The sequence below is a fragment of the Pygocentrus nattereri genome, chromosome 3 (genome assembly GCF_015220715.1).
Source record: "Pygocentrus nattereri isolate fPygNat1 chromosome 3, fPygNat1.pri, whole genome shotgun sequence".
In the NCBI taxonomy this organism is placed as follows: Eukaryota; Metazoa; Chordata; class Actinopteri; order Characiformes; family Serrasalmidae; genus Pygocentrus; species Pygocentrus nattereri.
The window spans coordinates 39,635,198-39,654,400 of NC_051213.1; the positions used below are offsets into that span (position 1 = coordinate 39,635,198).

At 36.9% G+C, this 19,203-nt stretch overlaps 1 protein-coding gene across 4 annotated transcripts in view; it reads right to left on the reverse strand.

Moving 5' to 3' along the window:
• LOC108439741 (guanine nucleotide-binding protein G(olf) subunit alpha) overlaps nt 1–19,203 on the reverse strand; it is a 53,833-nt gene that overhangs the window by 32,991 nt on the left and 1,639 nt on the right. Inside the window, exons 1-4 of one of the 4 annotated variants that reach the window (XM_037536855.1) lie at nt 11,903–11,963; nt 10,545–10,617; nt 9,879–9,933; nt 9,257–9,376 (exon numbers count right to left, since the gene is read on the reverse strand). In XM_037536855.1, the coding sequence (XP_037392752.1) occupies nt 9,257–9,376; nt 9,879–9,933; nt 10,545–10,617; nt 11,903–11,948 (294 nt within the window). In that variant the 5' untranslated portion in view covers nt 11,949–11,963. The other 3 variants (XM_037536856.1, XM_017718305.2, XM_017718303.2) reach the window with 3 other exon arrangements.

The following is a 19,203-nucleotide window of genomic DNA, read 5'->3' on the forward strand; positions in this document are numbered from 1 at the left end:
TATGAAAGGGGTATGCAATTCCAGTCCTGCAGGGCCAATGCAATGCAGTTTGGTAATTTCCCTCCTCAAAATATATGCCTGATTCAACAAATCCTGCAAGTCTTGTAGGTATGTTTAAGTAGGGATACCATCACATCACACTATCACAAATGATTAAATACCAGACACCTGCTTAAAACTCAGACTCATTCAACAGTTCATGGCACAAGAGGTTTGATGAATCTTGATGAATCTAAAATATGTAATAATGGTGATCCTAAAACAAGAACCCCCATGTGTTCAGTGCACACAGCCTCCAACAAACATTATCACTTAAGTTTATTTTAAATATAGTTTATGACACTATCAAGAGTTAATGTGTGGTTTGACTTCATCTCTATGATGCTAGCTCATGCTACAATACTCTCATGCAAATGAAAAAATAAGCTTGTGCTTTGATGCATGTAAGACACGTGTCTAGCACAGCTGATTCAGACAAACGCTGATGGAAGCATGTGTGTTTTTAGTCTAATAATAAAGCTGCATTCAACAAATTATAACACAAGGATTAGTGTTTCTTACATACATACATACATACATACACTATATTTCCAAAAGTATTCATTCACCCATCCAAATAATTGAATTCAGGTGTTCCAATTACTTATATGGCCAAAGGTGTATAAAACCAAGCACGTAGGCATGCAGACTGGTTCCACAAACATTTGTGAAAGAATGGGTCACTCTCAGGAGCTCAGTGAATTCCAGCATGGCACCGTGATAGGATGCCATCTGTGCAACAAGTCCAGTCGTGAATTTCTTTGCTACTAAATATTCCACAGTCAACTGTCAGCGGTACTATAACAAAGTGGAATTGATTGGGAAGGACAGCAACTCAGCCACGAAGTGGTATGTCACGTAAAATCTCCAAGCGCAATGCAGTGTCAAATTTAGTGATGTAAAGTGCCGCCACTGGACTCTAGAGCAGTGGAGACGTTTTGTCCTCTCTTTTCACTCAAGTCCTATCTGGAGAATCGCTCTTATCAGGTAACATGGAGAGGGTTCACATCCTCTCCATGCAGGCTCTCCACTGGTGTCACGCAAGGCTTGGTGCTCGGTCCTCTTCTCTTTTCTCTTTACACTAGCTCTCTTGGGGATGTAATATATTCTCATGGCTTCTATTATCATTGTTCTGCTGAAGACACTCAACAAATGTTTTCTCTCACCCTCTGACACAGGCATCTCGTCATGTCTGTCTGACATCTGTTCATTGATGGCAGCTCACCACCTGAAGCTCAATCCTAGCAAGACTGTGTTGATATTCATCCCTGCAAATACAGGTCCTCATCATGATCTCACCGTCTCATTCGAGAACTCTCTGACTGTTCCATCTGTAGAGGCAAGAGGTCTTGGTGTGACTCTGGATGGCCAGTTATCATTCTCGACTCAAATCACGAACCTAACTCGGTCATGCAGATATCTCCTGTACTACATCCGTAGGATCTGACCCTTCCTTACCCAAGAGGCTGCCCAGGTGCTAGTCCAGTCTCTTGTCATCTCAAGGCTTGACTACTGCAACTCGCACTTGGCTGGTCTTCCCATGCAGGCCATCAAGCCCCTGCAACTCATCCAGAATGTGGCTGCACGGCTTGTCTTCAATCTGCCCAAGTTCAGCCACGTCACCCCACTGCTACGCTCCCTTCACTGGCTTCCTGTAGCTGCACACATCAGATTTAAAACCCTAATGCTTGCCTACAAAGCCAAAAATGGACCAGCCCCTACCTACTTGATGGCAATGGTGAAATCTCAAACTGTACCACGAGCCCTTCGAGCTTCGAGTACAGCCCGGCTTGACCCGCCATCCTTCAAGGCGTGTAGAAGACAAGCGTCGAGAATGTTCTCTGTACTGGCACCCAAGTGGTGGAATGAACTCTCCCGGCTGTCCGAACTGCAGAGTCTCTTGCTGTCTTCAAACGCAGACTGAAGACTCATCTCTTTACACAGCACTTAAATGAGCATTGAATTAAGTATTGTTTGCAATATATTGTGCTCCACTTGTATATCATATTTTATTGTATTGCACTGTGTTTTGTAGTTGACTTTATTGTTGAATGCACTGTGTATTGTAGTTTATTGTATTGTATTGCATGGCACTGCATGGCACAGAGTTCTGTGCTCAACTCTGTTCCTTTTTCTGGGTATCTACACTGACTTTTGTATCTAGAAGTACCTGAGCTCAGGACTGTTTTTATCTCTAACCTATTGGTAACTAGCAAAGATACTTTCTCTAGACAGACAAAGCACTTCTTGTAAGTTGCTCTGAATAAGAGCGTCTGCTAAATGCTGTAAATGTAAAACGTAAATGAGATGTGTTCTCTGGAGTGACGAATCACGCTTCTCCGTCGAGCAACCCGATGGAGAACTCAGGGTTTGACGGTTGCCAGGAGGACAATACTTGTCTGACTGCTTTGCACCAAGTGTAAAGTTTGGTGGAGGGGGGGGGATTATGATGTGGGGTTGTTTTTTAGGAGTTGGGCTCAGCCCCTCAGTTCCCCTGAAAGGACCTCTTAATGCTTCAGCAGACCAAGAGGTGCTGGACAATTTCATGCTCCCAACTTCCTGTTCCTACATGACTGTGCACCAGTGCAGTGTACAAGGCCTGCATAGAGTCCTGACCTCAACCCAATAGAACACCTTTGGGATGAATTAGAACAGAGACTGCCAGGCCTTCTCATCCAACATGTGTTTGACCTCACAAATGCATTTCTGGAAGAATGGTCAAAAATTCCCATAAACACACTGCTAAACATTGTAGAAAGACTTCCTATAAGAGTTGAAGCTGTTATAGCTGCAAAGGGTGGGCTGACATCATATTAAACCCTATGGATTAAGAATGGGATCTCACTGAATTTCATATGTGTGTGAAGGTGAGTGAATACTTTTGGAAATATAGTGTAGGTACATACATACATACATACATACATACATAAATAAATAAATAAATAAATAAAAATCACTACAAAGCTATACATTGCAACCAATAGTTAGCCTACAGGGATAGCTATGGCAAGTTAGCTTTTTTGCTCTCATTCAGAGAATTAATAACTATGCTCAAATGCTGTCTACATAAACTTTAAGAGTTAAAGACATGTGAATGCTATCCACTGTGAGAAAATACATAAATGTAGGCTCAAAAACGTTCTCTGTTTTAAAACTCATGAATATGATTTGGAAGGTTAAAACTCAAAGTTTAAAATGCTCCAGGAATAAGGGGCATTTTAAGGAGTGCTGGAAGACAAGGCAAAGGCTTATTCAGATCACAACATGCCTTATAATAATAATAATAAACATAAACAAGTATTCCACCAAGAAATGTAGTTCCTTTAGAGTATGGTATCGTTGCCAAGCCACCATGGATCTTTTTATCATATAACAGTGATCATATGACAACACAGCACTGTTTAATACAAAAACCCTTGCTTTATAGGTATTTTGTTCAATAAATTACCACTGCAAGTCTCTTCTTGTAGCAGCACCTTAGTGCTGTACTGTCCACGTAATCTGCCTATTTTAATGTTTGACTCTTAATATACATATATTGTTCTTGCAACACAAGCTGTTGCTAATGAACAATGATGAGGCATCCGATTTTCTCACATGGACCATGGAATATATAGGTTGGACCAAGCATGAGTGATCTGATCAATTAAATTCTACTTGTCGCAAAATGGAAGTAGTCAGCGATTCATGTAAGGTTTGTTTTTAATTGTTCTATCTAATTGTAATTTTAATTGTTGTAATATATATAAGGTCCTTTTCGTAAGCAATTTTGTATGCCCACCCATGTACATAATTTGGTGCATTGTTGCCACTGTATGATGAAAAGTTACAATGTCACAAAAGCCTCTGGTTCGGACTTTGTTTTCACACGTAGTTTGTTTTCCAGTCCACTGGGTCACACTGGGTCTTACTTGAATTTTGTTATGTGGCTTACTAGCAAAGCTGCAACTTTTGACTCTCTGCTGTGGATGTGCAACATGAAGGGAAGTATGTATGGCTCCTTTTTTTGAGTAGAGACACTCCCCCACCCTGGTTGACAAAGTGGTCCACTATTTTTTTTCTGATAGAAGAAAAAAAAGGTCTCTGTGGACACCCTAAGTATATATTTTATTGACAGCTGGCAGAATCAACACAAGTATTCCGGCTCACTGACCTAATGTCAAACTCCCTCATCTTGTGCAGACTAAAGTAAAGAACTGAACAAGGGCTCTCTGGGAAACAGACAGTATAAATGTCTAAAAATTGAATGGAGGACACGCTTATTTCATGTCAAACCCAGTCTGAACCCCAAATGGTTCTAGCCTAGCCACTATAGCCAAAGAGTGCATCCTTTATCAAGTATGGAGTCCCAAATCACTATTTCTTAGCTATACCATTCGGGTGCAGGATAGAGTATTTAAGTTCACTATGAAGAGAACAGGGAGCCATTGGAGATTCAGCCCCAGAACGAGCACAGGTCCACTGCTGGATTGGTACTAAATAAGACTTGCAGTGGTAATTTGTTGACCAAAAAGTACCTATAAAGCAAGGGATTTTGTATTAAACAGTGCTGTGTTATCATTTGATCACTATAAAAAGTTAAAAAATTAATCATATAAATGCAATATACAGTGATAGGTGTCCAAACGTTCTCCTCATTCAGTAGTCCATGGTTGCTTGGCAACGATACCATACTCTAAAGGAACTACATTTCTTGGCAGAATACTGTCTATTATTGTTAATTATAACTCAAATTTTCCTAACAATTGTGTATTTGATCATATTTTATGTTTGCCACCATTTTATAAAAGCATTAAGCCACTTAAGGCTGTGCGTTACTGCAATTTTATTACAGGGAAGGGAGTTTTAGGCACTCCACTTCACATTATGCTTAAGAACAACCTTCTCTGTGATAAAATTCCAATAATACACTGCCTCTTGTGGCTTACTGCTTTAATAAATACTTTTGCTTAATATTAAACTTTCATACAAATACCGGCCTACAGCTATTAAAGTATATTGATAAGCAGGCCACTAAGCTAAATAGTGCTTGGGAACACCCTTAAGGAGGACACACAGTGCCTCGCAAAAGTATTCGGCCCCCTTGAACTTTTCAACCTTTTGCCACATTTCAGGCTTCAAACATAAAGGTATGAAATTGTCATTTTTTTGTGAAGAATCAACAACAAGTGGGACACAGTTGTGAAGTGGAACAAAATTTATTGGATATTTTAAACTTTTTTTAGAAATAAAAAACTGAAAAGTGGGGCATACAATATTATTCGGCCCCCTTGCGTTAATAATTTGTAGCGCCACCTTTTGCTGCGATTACAGCTGCAAGTCGCTTGGGGTATGTCTCAGTTTTGCACATCTAGAGACTGAAATTTTTGCCCATTCTTCATTGCAAAACAGCTCGAGCTCAGTGAAGTTGGATGGAAATATCCAATAAATTTCATTCCACTTCATGATTGTGTCCCACTTGTTGTTGATTCTTCACAAAAAAAAATGACAATTTCATACCTTTATGTTTGAAGCCTGAAATGTGGCAAAAGGTTGAAAAGTTCAAGGGGGCCGAATACTTTTGCAAGGCACTGTAGGATCTCAACCTTTTCCACCCCAAGACCCACCTGTTTATAGCTATAAAGCATAGCAGCCCACAGAAAAAAATGCACAATATTTTATTTATATATAGATTAAAAAAAAATTTTCATGATTTTTTTTTGTTTTTGCTTACACTGAAAACCACTAAACCACTGAATTGGAGCCTGAAAAAGATCAGATCGTCTATTTCACTTCCATCTCAGAAGCAAAAATTTGTAGTTATGTTAAAAAAAACAAAACAAAAAAAAAAAAAACATAGCATGTTAAAAATCATGTTTTTAGAGATGTCAAAAAGGGGGAAACATAAAAAAGGTAGATGTGGACTGCGATTTGGAGCTGCAGTCCATCGCATTTCCACTGAAAATACTCTTGTGGCTCTCCCACAGGAGTAACTCTTTGGTCTGGAGATGTCCCTTTAGTTTTGTGGGTTAGCACCTCATTTAAAATAAACCACACTCCACTCAGTGGGCTTTTGGATTAGCGTCACCACAATCAAAAACAATAAAAAATATTACTATCTGCTTTTTTGTCATTAATTTATCAATTTGATTTTAACTACTCAGGTTGCAAATGCCCAAAATCAAACACATTTCTTCACTATTATTTTAAGGCTCATCTATCATTTTTATCAGCTCAAGCTACAGGAACGACATGAGAGCAAATGAGTATGTAAAGAGTCAGATGTCAACCAGGCAGATTATGCTGACAGTACAGTGCCAACGTGCTGGTAGAAGAAGAGGAAAGCAAGCTCTACCAAATAATTCCCTTGTTTTATCATAAAATGTGTACCACCAGCAGTGAACTGAACAGGGTTTGGTTGGAAGTGGACTGGGGATGGAGTTTTCACTCATGTCAAAACAGAGTGGACTACAGAAAAAAGTTTAATAGGCCCACACCAAACAAAGCAGAAGAAAGTGCCCTGATAAACCTCTACAACTACTTAAAACTGATGTTTAATTAACCTGTGACTGATTTTTTCATTTATACGTCTCTACTGGCCCTCTACAAACTACTGCCTCCCTCTGAGTACAGGCCCCTGGACCACTAGAGGGTGCTTCACGGCCCACAGGTTGAGAAACCCTGCTTTAGAGCACAGGATGTGCTATAGCAACAAACTTGGCTGCTGTTCCATTTTATTTCCCTCAACTCTTGCAGAGGAGATACCATGAGCCCAAAATACGAAAGATGCCTGGTTGCAAGATAGTATGAAGATATTAGGAAATAGAATACATTTTATAATATAGCATAGTCAGATAAGCTTTTGTGAACTGTGTAAGACCAAGACTTATTCTGTATCTCCAGGGTTAGAAGATTACTGGCAGGCATGGGGTATTTTCACAAAATCCACAGAAATCACTATTCAGGTATAGCTGCATTACATAAAATCACAGTGAAATACATAGTTTAACAGTGTAAGCTTTCAAACAGGGTTGTAAACTGTGACAGTTTTGCTTGATAAAGCAAGTGTATTAAATTTTACAACAAATCAAGTGCCTTAATGTTAGCATCTTGTCAAGAACACGTTTGCAACACAGAGGAAAAGCAAAAGTAGTGCAGCTGTAACTATGCTGAATGACTAGTGTTATCTAGAACCAAAAACAAAACAATGAAAAATATAAAAGACAATGAGTCCTCACCATCTACCACTATAGAGGTCAGCTCTAGTCCAGGGCTGTTCATCTCCAGTGGTCTGGCAACTTGGAAATTCCTTTTCTCAAACACACCTATTAACCCTGCCATTTAACATACGTGAATCAGTTCTGTTTAAGCAGAAAAATCAGAGGGATCTCCACCTAGTGGACTTTGCGTAATGGTGTGCTGGCTTTCTGAATTACAAAATTCTCAAGCCGGCACTCAGCAATAAAATAAAAAAGATATTATAGCTGCTTGAATCTTTTTATTTCATGCAGACATGTTTCTCATGCTGTCCTCAATGCCATGGAACATGTTCAGTGAGAATTAAGTCGAGAATTCACAAAACTGTGCTAGACACCTGCTAAACCTGCTTTAGCATTAGCATTTGCAGGGTAGCTGTTTTTTAACATGCACCTCTGTGAGCTGTTAAATTCATACTCAATATTTAATCATAGTTTTTTCCCCAGGACTAAAGAGCCACATTATATTCCTGACATTGCTCAGGCACCCTTTGAAAGGCCCTCAAAATGTATTTGTAGAATTTTAATAAACATCTTGAACAAAATCTTGCTTATCTATAACAGCCTAATAAAGTACCAAGGTTGTATTGAAACTCTTTATTGCTAACAGGCATGGCTGTCACATTATCATGATTTTATGATTGCATCTGGATCTTCATATAAACTACATTTAAAAAAGTTACTACATGACTGGAATTTCACATTTTATTGTAGATTTGTAAAGCTGCTTTGTTTTGTTATCATCTTGAACACTCTCACAGCTCACAGCAAAAGATCACAGCAATCTATAGCATGTGTTCTTGGGGTTTTTTCAAATTTATTTATATACAGGCCACTTTATAAATGTTATGAATATTATTATATAAACATTATTAAAATTCTGCAATTAAGTATTTTCCTAATTTCTTAAAATGGTATTGTGGTTAAATACAGACCATTTCAGCATTATACTTATCATCAGCCATGCTGATTTATAAATCTCTGATGGTATGCAAGTACTAGCAAAGATTCATATTGGTCAACCCCTACCCCAAACTTCATTTGTCCTTAAATTTATTGACGAGTTGATCTAAAATGGGCAATTAGCAACAACATTTAAAAATCCACCAAAATGTTACTACATTCTGTATTTTTACCTCACATTTCTATATTTATCAATACCTTAAAACGTTACTTTTCAAGGGCAGTGCAGCTGAACCATAGCTTATCTACTGTGACACCTTTTCTTTAGCAAGGTCTACTTTAACAGCAACATGAAACAAAATGTAAAAAAAATCACCAACACAGAGCGAGAATGATGTTATGCAGAATAATTAAATGCCACACAGAATTACTTTTTTCTTTACTTTTGCTTTTGTTCCCTTGAAACTTTGTACACACTTGGAATTCAGAAAAACTTAACTTAAGTAAGTACGCAACTGTAGACAGATCTTTTGGAATACCAGTGTTGCACCTGCATGCTCAAACATGTATTGCACATTATGTGTAACATAAAAACTAATTGTTGCCTAGTGGTCATAATACATTGACAATTTTAATGTACAACACAAACTCTTATAGTGTCTACTGGGAGATCACTTATAGCCACTTCATCAACTTAGTCCAGTAAATAATGAATGCACTAATGTTATTAAACAACAGAGAAGTACATTCCAGAGAGAGCAAAACCAAAGCAATCCAGTGATTTTCACTGTGTTGATGTTAAACACCCTAAATGAACTATGGGTGACTGAAAAAGTCCTGAATAATCATATTACAATAAAAGCTAAACATGTAATTCTCCTTTTCTGTAAACTTAGAAAATATCATTAAAGAACTGATGAAAGAAAAGCAGGAAAATAATATATATACACTTATATATGAAAAAGATTCCTTCATATCTCATCTGATATTTGATGTCTTTAAAACACAGAATTCCAACATTTTAACTGAAATGTCACATCCAGCCTTCAGAATGCTGAATAACTGAACCAAGCCCTTACCTGCGAGTAGTCAAAATCTGACAGTGGTGCTATGCTTCTGATGTAATCAATCCTAAACTGGTCCTCCGGGTTGGCAAGAGGGACAGGTGGAATTAAAGTGCTCATTGCAGACACTATTGTCTAAGACATATAAGAAAAAAAACAAACTATGAATGCATAGCATTAGATAACATAAATGCAAAACATCACAGGGGCTGGCATAACAGCTTTATGCATAGGCAATTATAACACAGCTTTTCATATGTAAACAACAAAAACACTTTTGAGGCGTATAGCACTCCTGGAGTGTGTGTGTGTGTGTGTGTGTGTGTGTGTGTGTGTGTGTGTGTATATATATATATATATATATATATATATATATATATATATATATATACATACATACATACATACATACACACACACACACACACACACACACGTGTTGTGTGTGTCCTAGTATGCATGTGTGTGTATATATATATATATATATATATATATATATATATATATATACACACACACACACACACGCGCGTGCACATACACATATATACATTCACTGTAGAGAGTGTGTGTGTATATGTGTGTGTGTGTGTGTGTATATATAGTTTACACTGGGCAGCTATTATAGTCTACTTACCACTATAGCATCCTTCACATTTTTCCGAATGTCTTGGATTTTCTGTTTCTTTTCCCTGTGAATAACCATACATTATCAGTGAGAAAATATGTGTCTGCACCTCCTAAGTTTTCTGCATAAGCAGCTTAATGTTTCCTTTTTTAAATCATGGTAAAGTTTATTTCAACTTTAAGCAAAACCATAAAATGCCAGTGGTAGTAAATGTAAACATCAGGCTAGCCATCAATATACAGTTTAGACTGAGTAACACATCATCAACAGGCTAGAATAGTATGCTAAAGTTGTGAGACTGTTTACTCCTTATAAGCAATGATCAAGCCAACACAACAGAAAACATTTTTCAGAATAATGTAGACCTATTACACACACAAACACACAGCAAGGGTAAAAAAAATAAAAAAAAACACATACACGTTTGTACTGTAATGTCGTATAACTTCATAGATGGCAACAGGCTACAGTGACAAACATGCTTTGAGCTGCATGTGAAAATTCCATTTGGAATTCCATTTGGAGCAGCAGTCGCCATGCTGCGGCTAGGCATTCAGTGCAGGGCCCATCAGGCGCGGCATTGTAATCCATACAGCACATTTTCACATAACCTTGCTTTAAGACACCCTGTATTACAAATACATACGTTGAATATAAAAATAAAAGCTTACTTACTCTGCGTTAAAACCGTTAACGTGAAGAATCCTCATCTGTTTCACAATAGTGCTTTTTCCGGATTCCCCAGCCCCTGGAAAATTACAGAAACATGACGTTTAAATGTGAATACTATGTACCTAACCTGCAGTTACAAAGGAAAAAAACATTATGTGTCCGTTTAGAAATCGGAATCATCATTATCTAGCACCACAGTGTACTGGGTGAGCTGCCAAACACGGATGTCTTGAGTGCGTATCAAGAGAACAATTTATCATATTTTTATGGGATTGTTTTACAAAACAATGCACTCTACAGCTTACCTAGTAATAGCAGACGATAGGTAGCCTTGTACGCCTGCCTCTCTTTCTGCAATTGTTTTTCTATTTTCTTATTTGCCTCTCGCTGTGCTTTTTCGTCGATGCGCTGGTCTTCGGTTTTACTGTTCCCCAGACACCCCATCTTCTATAATCCTATGTATTCAATCGCAAATGTGGTGTCCTTCTTATGTTATTTCTAATTTTGATATGAAAAATCAGCACGTTGCTCTTCCGTCGCGGGGAAGAATTTTCTCCCTGCTATAACGCCGTTTTCGCCGCAGCCAGCCAGACATTTGGCATTCATGCGATACGGGATCAGATCTGCACAACAGCTTATAACTGATTTTTTTCGTTTAATCGACAGTATGAACTTGCAAAAGTGGGACTCGCAATGGAACGCCTTTTAAAATGTTGCTGTCTCGTTCTCTGTTCTGTATTTTTTTATGTACATTTCCATCAGTTGCCAATTTTTTCTCCAACTCAGCACTGCCTCTCTCTGTGACACCTGGTAGTAACCTTACGCCACAGCAAATCATTTGTATGCAGCTTATCTCTTAAATATACAAGCACTTAGCAGATGCATGTTTTACGGCGTAAGTGTTAGCTGGGTTTTGCTATAACATGCTACGTTTTCGTGACTCGACATTCGAAAGCAGAAAGGTGCTCAAATAAAGGCTACAAGCGAGCGAAGGAAAAATGCAGCCATACTGAGTAGAAGGGTTGGGTCTATTGGAACCGCAAAAGTCGCATGACTTCCATATCTGTTATGGTCAAGCCCACATAGTAAATCGCATGCCCATTAAACGTAACTACCTGAAAGCCAGATAATTAACCTATTTTGTCTTTCTACCCGTTCATCGCATGCAGAGAGATCTTAAAGCCAGAATACAACGGATCTTCGGCATACCCAAGATTGCTAACGTCAGATGATTTAGGACTACGCATGTAGGCAAGCCGACACAGACTTCTTACTGCGCCCCTCTAGAACACATACTGGTTTTCACATATTTACAAACGTGCCCTGTAGCTTCTAACACTATATTTCCTGACTTCCGTTACCTTGTGCAAACCCCCTACTATGTCCAATGGTATCGTCAACATTCATAAAGGGCCAAACACCCGGAAAGGGAGTGGTTTCACGACGTAGTCCTTCGCACAAACGCGCAATGGAAAATGCCCTCTCTATCACTGAGACCCAAAGACAATGCATTGAGGGAATACGTAAATATTTACATTATGCCACACGGAAAGTAAGAAAGAGAAAAGGGAGCCTATTCTACCCACCTGGCGTTAAGGGAAAGTCCATTCTTTAGTTATGGGACTAATACATCTGAATGAAAATATGATTATCCAATGTTAACCTGCATATTTTGGACATGTTGTTGACACTTCATCTACAAAGTTACTAAAATGCAGTTACAAAAGAAAAATATTAATGCCTCCATTTAGAAATCAGGGAATCATCAGTACCCAGCACCACAGTATACTGGGTGAGCTGTCAAACACGGATGTCTTAATGCGTATCAAGAGAACAATTTATCATATTTTTATGGGATTGTTTTACAAAACAATGCACTCTACATCTTACCTAGTAATAGCAGACAATAGGTAGCCTTGTATGCCTGCCTCTATTTCTTCAATTGTTTTTCTATTTTCTTATTTGCCTCTCGCTGTGCTTTTTCGTCGATGCATTGGTCTATGCTTTTACTGTTCCCCAGACACCCTCAGACACAACTTCTTGTAGTCACCCTCTGATTAGAGAGCCTCCAAGAACAGGAATAAAAGCTGTATACACCAGCTGCATTAAGGCTACTAGCCTATACTTCATACATTTCCTTGATTTTTTATAGCTGTTATAGCACATATAGTAGCTCCAAGCTAAGTGCCAAAGAACATTTTATTTTCTCATTTAAGGCGAAATTCAATTTTCTTAGGTTCTGCATAATTCAATCACTACAATATAAACAAAGTCATTCAAGTTTGATGCAAAATTACTCAATGTATAGACTACTAAGCGCCACATTGTCTGCAAAGCAAGAAGAGATTTTTTATGTATTATCAAAAATGACCATTTAACCTATATGAGTCTTCTGACTTTTTTTTTTTTTAATATTATGTTCATACTGATAAAACAGTGGTAAATCTGAAGAACAATACGTTTTCCTTAGGTACTTATTTGGTTTACAGCACCCTGCATGTACTTCTCTGCCGTGAATGTATTTAAAAATGTTTTAGGCCAAAATCCTCAAAACTGTCACAAAACAACTTTTCATTAGTTGGTAGCTTTTAGAGGCACTAAGCTCTAGTTTCTGTCACCACTGTAAATAATTCAGACTCAGTAAGTTTCTCCAGAATTGGAGCATTTCATATCAAACCACTGTGAATGACTTTGTTTGTATTCTAATTATTTAATTGTGCAAAATGTATGCAAATTTTTTATTTTTTTTGGGGTAAAAAAAAAAACATTGGTGGAATTCCTCTTTAACTTAGTTTACCCTGCTTTTGCAAAAAGCCAAATGCCTGTCTATGGCTTTAGTTTAATTAGGCCAACTTAGGTCTCAGTTAGATAAACCAAAGTAGTTTTGACCAAATTTTGCTGCTGCCTGGCACTCTCTATTGTACAATGCCATTTGGCTTGCTGGCCACGTAGGTCTGTAGGATTCAAGTTTACAATGACTACAGGGTAAACTCGTACTTACATAGTTGTGCCACTCAGGACTCCTGAAATCACTTAAATTTTTGTCTTAGCATGTTTAATACACTGTTGAAACATTTGGTCCAAGTAAAAAAAAACAAAAAAACATTAAAACGTTAAGTTCCTCGAACATCAAAGTTGATAGAATGTAAAAATAGATAGAATAGAATGATAGAATGTTCTGGTAACTTCAATTTTCTAAAAATTTTAAGTTTGTTATATTGTTCATTTTCACATCTTGATGTACCCCTACTGCTGGACCTGTGGAAGGACAGCTATAGCCTCTGCAGTGCCTGGACTCCGTTGTGCAATTATCCATTCCTACTGGACTACGGATATTGTGCAGTACTCTCTGCCGCAGGCACAAAGGCACCAGTAGCTGGAGCAACAGAGTTCCTCAAATATAAATAAACTAGAAATGAACCTCTAATCAATCAATCACACCAAAACTTAAAAATAAAATATCAAAAAATTTAAAGCGTGTTGTGCTGCTGTGACAGTTTCACCATTTCTTTTGTTGTTTGCAAAATTGTGTGCATTCCTAACCGCAAATAAATCTGTTTCTCTGTTCACATGTTTTCATTACAGACCTTATAAATAAAGCTTTGATAATAAACATGAATTGATTTATGCAAAACAGACAGCAGGAAATTGAAAGTAGTGTGAACATCCCTGGCTCTTTAAATATTTAAAAAAACACCAATGAATTGGTTCATACATTTCATAAAGAGGTACAGACATATTTTGAAGGTTAAATGAACAGCACCATGCAAAAACAACGAATGCACTTTCACCACTACGACCATTAACTATAACACATAAAAACCCAAACAGTTTTCAACAAAAGCAGACTACAGGCACCAGGCAGAATAGCAAATGCATTTTGGTCACACTGGCTAACACGCTAATTTATCAGGAAGATTTTAAAATGAGCTCAATGACAAAGTTCAACATATGATTTGTCAAATAATATTAATGATATGGACTTCCTTAGACATCTTTCATTATTCATTTTATCTTGAATGCAAAATGGATGCAGCATACAGCAAAAGAAGACATTTTGACTGGTCTTTATACAAGTGATCGTACTTCAGCTACTTCAGAATCAAAGTTCAACACTAGTAAATGATAAAACCAATTTACTGGGAAGCAAAGTTCAGTTAATCAGGAACACTGTAACACTGTAACAAGGAGCACAAAACCTAAATGTGTAAAAGTGAGCAAAAAGAGTTGCTTCTAAATGAAGACAGCTATGCATGAACATAGCGCTTGGACATATGGCAAAAATTTTATATCATGACACCTCAAGAAATTGTCACAATACACGATGTGTCATGATGATGTCAAGCTTTATATTTTTATAATCAACTTTTTTTTATCACTGATTGATAGTCATTTATAGTCTTTAATCTAGTTTTAATTAACAGCGCACATTTGAATGTTCAAAATATTCTGCCCCAAATACCATGTGTGCCAGGTATTAACCTTAAAAATCCTGTATGAGATTACATAGCTAAGGTTAATAAGACAATACAATTCATAATTATGTGTTACCAAGAAAAATTCTGGTGCAAAAATTTCTCAACTGCGGCTGAGCTAATGGCATGCTGCTTTTATCTGATACCATGAACTATTGGTTAACGCTACAACAACTAACTAGCAAAAGAAGTTAAAGAAAAAAATTAATTGAAGGGAGGAACCTTTTTTCACGGTAAAATTCCCAAGGGCAACAGTAATATTTTTTTCATACAAACTGACAAATCACCCAAAAACTATGACAATAAAGTACATTAAGTTAATCGTTAGTCATTATTCACTAGTTCATTGCGTCCATGATAGGTTATACTTATGCAAGAAACTTAAAATATTCTGACTATATTAATTTAGGTTATGAGCAGAAAGCATTCATATATATATATATATATATATATATATATATATATATATATATATATATATATATATATATATATATATATATTTATTAACACAGCCCATCAATATACAGTACAAAAGAGCTATTCAATGAAGTGATTATCCTGAGTAACAAAAAAGATATAAACGAGCCATTTTTAAAGTTAACTCAGGTTGACACATATTACTGTTAATGCAGTTCCCACACTGCAGAGTTACAACGGTGAGGACCAAATGGCAGTGAGACGGTAATTTACCTTCCGGGTTTGGCAGGTCCTGTTCCATGGTATTGTTGTACATCCAGCCAGCATTTTGCAAACAAACATTCTTAGGTCTTTAAATTCCCATTGCATTCAAACACGCTACATGTTTTTTGTGCATAATTTCTATTTATTTGATGAGTTTAACAGTGGAAAAAATTTAAATAAATGATAAAATGTGCAAGTGTGTCCCTATTTTTATTTATTAATTTATTTTTACAAACAACAATATTTTAAAAATGTATCAGATGACTAAAGGCTAAAAAAGCAAAAAAGAAGAACACACCTTTGTTTTCATTTATGTAGACTGCTAAGTTGTCTTTCACTTTTTGAATCATTATCAGATTAAAACGTCATACAAGTTTTCATGCAAGTTTCCCTTCAATAAACAGAAGACGTGGATGTCTTTTGGAAGAGCATGTGTAAATTGTTTGTACTAGCAAACATTTTGAAGCTACTAAAGATTTCAAGAATGCATATGTTTACATAAAAGGTGTTTTATAAATGTCCCTGTTTGTTATCAATCAGCATCATATACCATATGTCCCACATAGTTGCTGGAAATCCAAATAAAATAATTTTTTATAAAAATGCAATGTAATAAATATTAATAAGTTAAATTGACAGATTCTGCAAGCATACACTGCAACATCATGTATGATGTAAAGGTCCAATAAAGTTTGTTTTAACCACTATGAAAAATGTACTTTGCTGTTATGTCAGTGTGCTGTTATTCTGATTATGAACTGTTCAATATTTTGTTAAATTAAAAAGGTAGTGCGAGTAAGAGTGTTAGATGTAAAAATAGGAAAAAGCACAAATCAAACCGTGACAAAAACTGGCTTGTTGAAACTTTGTCAAGGTGGGGCAAAGTGAGAACAAATAGAATAACAATCAATCAACAAACATGATAAAAGTCACTCACATTTTCTGTGTCTCCACTGAGGGAGGGCCAGTAGAGCTCTAGCAATAGGAAGAATGCTTATCTATCGTGATGTCTGAAAATTCACAAAAATTCTCACACAAATGATTTCAGAAATAAGTGCATATAAGAGCAACAACTGCTAGAACACTTCTGGCAAAGTGACAGTTCCCTGTTCTCTGATTTATTTTTGTGGGACAGCAGGGTTGGGGATCAGGCACTCTATTTCTCCGATCCCTTCAGATGAACGACGTGTGAGTCTCAAGTCAAGTGTAACATTGGAAAAACAATAGACTGCAAATGATAAATATTGATATAAAAGAGCCATGACATGAATTTGAGTGTTACAGGGTTTCTGTCACTAACAGCCACATTGAACTCCTTTTGAGCCCAGTGAAAATCTGCAGAGGAGCAAATGCTTATCAACTTTAAAGCAGGTTGGGCAGTATCCCTTTTTCAATACCAAAATTCAAAACATCTCCAAATATTACTGCAATATAGAGTATTATCAAGTGGGGTCATAAGTGTCATAAAAACATTTATGATGCTGTTGTGCCCTCTTGCCCTGTGTAATTTAAAAATCGCAGATAATCAAAAAGAGTAGGTCAGTTACATAGTCAGTACACAGGTGAGCATAGTGTACGATTTCAAAGCTTCATTCAACAAATGTCAAAGCATATATCTAACGATTGATAAACAGTGCTGCAAACTAGCAGAGAGGAGCTGGTTAGCATTAGCTTCCGACCTGCTCTGCGTACCACAGAACGTTTGATTCTCGCCAATTAAAGCACTGAAACAGGTTCAGATGATGATTAAAATTTAAGGGAATGAAGCTGAGCAACTGATAAAAAAATTAAATCTGGTTCTTGGTGTTCAGATCTGTAGCTTGATCAGGTAACTTGACGTTAGCTTGCGAGCAGGCTATAGACCCAAACAATGCCACACTCCACACTACAAGTTTGATTCTGTACTATGTCTCTGCTGACACAAGTTTAGATGATACAAACTACTGTCTGAAAGAGCAAAAGTCAAGTGACTGGTGACAGAAAGCTGAAATGTAAATTGTTTTGTCGTGTCTAGGACTGTAGGCTTTTGGCTAAGCTAACAGGAGTTAAATTAGCTGGCCAAGTGTGCTACACAGTGCAAGATTGGTTCCATGCTAAAATAACACCAGTTAAAGGGACATCTGGGAGAGCAAATTAGAGGGACTGTTGTGAGCTAGATGAAAGCCAAACATGAACATGTTATGTGGTGTGTGTTGCTCCGTCATGCTTAAGGCATTTTTTTTACTGAGTTTTTTTCTGGCTCTGATTTCTCCCCTCTTTCTAACAGTACCACTAATGGTGAGTTCATGCACCACCAATAAATGAACTCCTAAAATATTGCGTGGAAAGTGTTTATTTAGCTGTTCAGATGTGGAATAGAACTTGACATGCAATTATTTTGAAATACTGGCATCATTAAAAAAAAAAAACACAAAAAAAAACAGAGTACATCATATTACAGTTATACTGTCTGGCCCTACAATAAAACCATTGTCCTGATCCAGCCCAAATATTGTAATATTGAGTTTTGACCAGTACCAATCCCATCTGATCTGTGTTTTCATGGGTGATACAGCTACATAATTTAGGTAACATATGGTAGGCCATCAATTAATACTATGGTAAGACAAAAAAATGTTCATGTGTTTACATTTTTGGTATGAACATAATGTAACATCCTGGAGTGATATGTTCTGTTTCTTGTCATACATTTTTAATTTCATGGTGTAGGGCTGCAACAACTAAACATTTCTGATAACAAATAAAATTGTTGGTAACAAATCTTGTTATAGATCTCTTGACGTTGTTTTTCGCTCCCATTTACATCACTTGATCGAATGATGGAAAATACAGATAGCAGTACAGGGTTTATCTAACCTAAAAACTCAAAAAATGTCACTCTGAAAGAGGTTTAAACCAAACTTACCTAGCACTACAGCAAGACTGTCAGGCATGAGCATCTTAGAAAAATTCTGCTTCCACAGCAGAAAATGCATAGCAAGTAACTGCTAACACCATAGTTAATCTTTAGTAAAGTTAAAAAAAATAACATGTGGTCCGACTTTGAACTGGTCATGACTCATGAGTGAAAAATGTGGCAGGAGTGCATTTTGTACATGCTTCTGATGACAGAAAGTAGACTCGAAGCATTAGCTGTAGCTGCTCACTCACATTTTGCATGCCAGTGATTAGATGAAACACAACTAGCTCAAACACCATCAAAACACTCAGGCTACAACAACAAATATTCATATTCCACTGTCAAATAGTTTCAGACTGCAGACATTTAGAACAAAGTTAAGGTGATCTGCCCATGCAGCAAAGATGACAGATTTCTGTATGAAATGTCTGTCTGAATGTCATTATGACAGCATTCTGCATAATAATAATAATAATAATAATAACAACAACAATAACACACACACACACACACACACACATCCTCTAGACAGAATGCACTTCTGCACATTTTAATACACAATTACTGTTGATTTCCTGAATTTATCATATTGTATTTTTTCCAA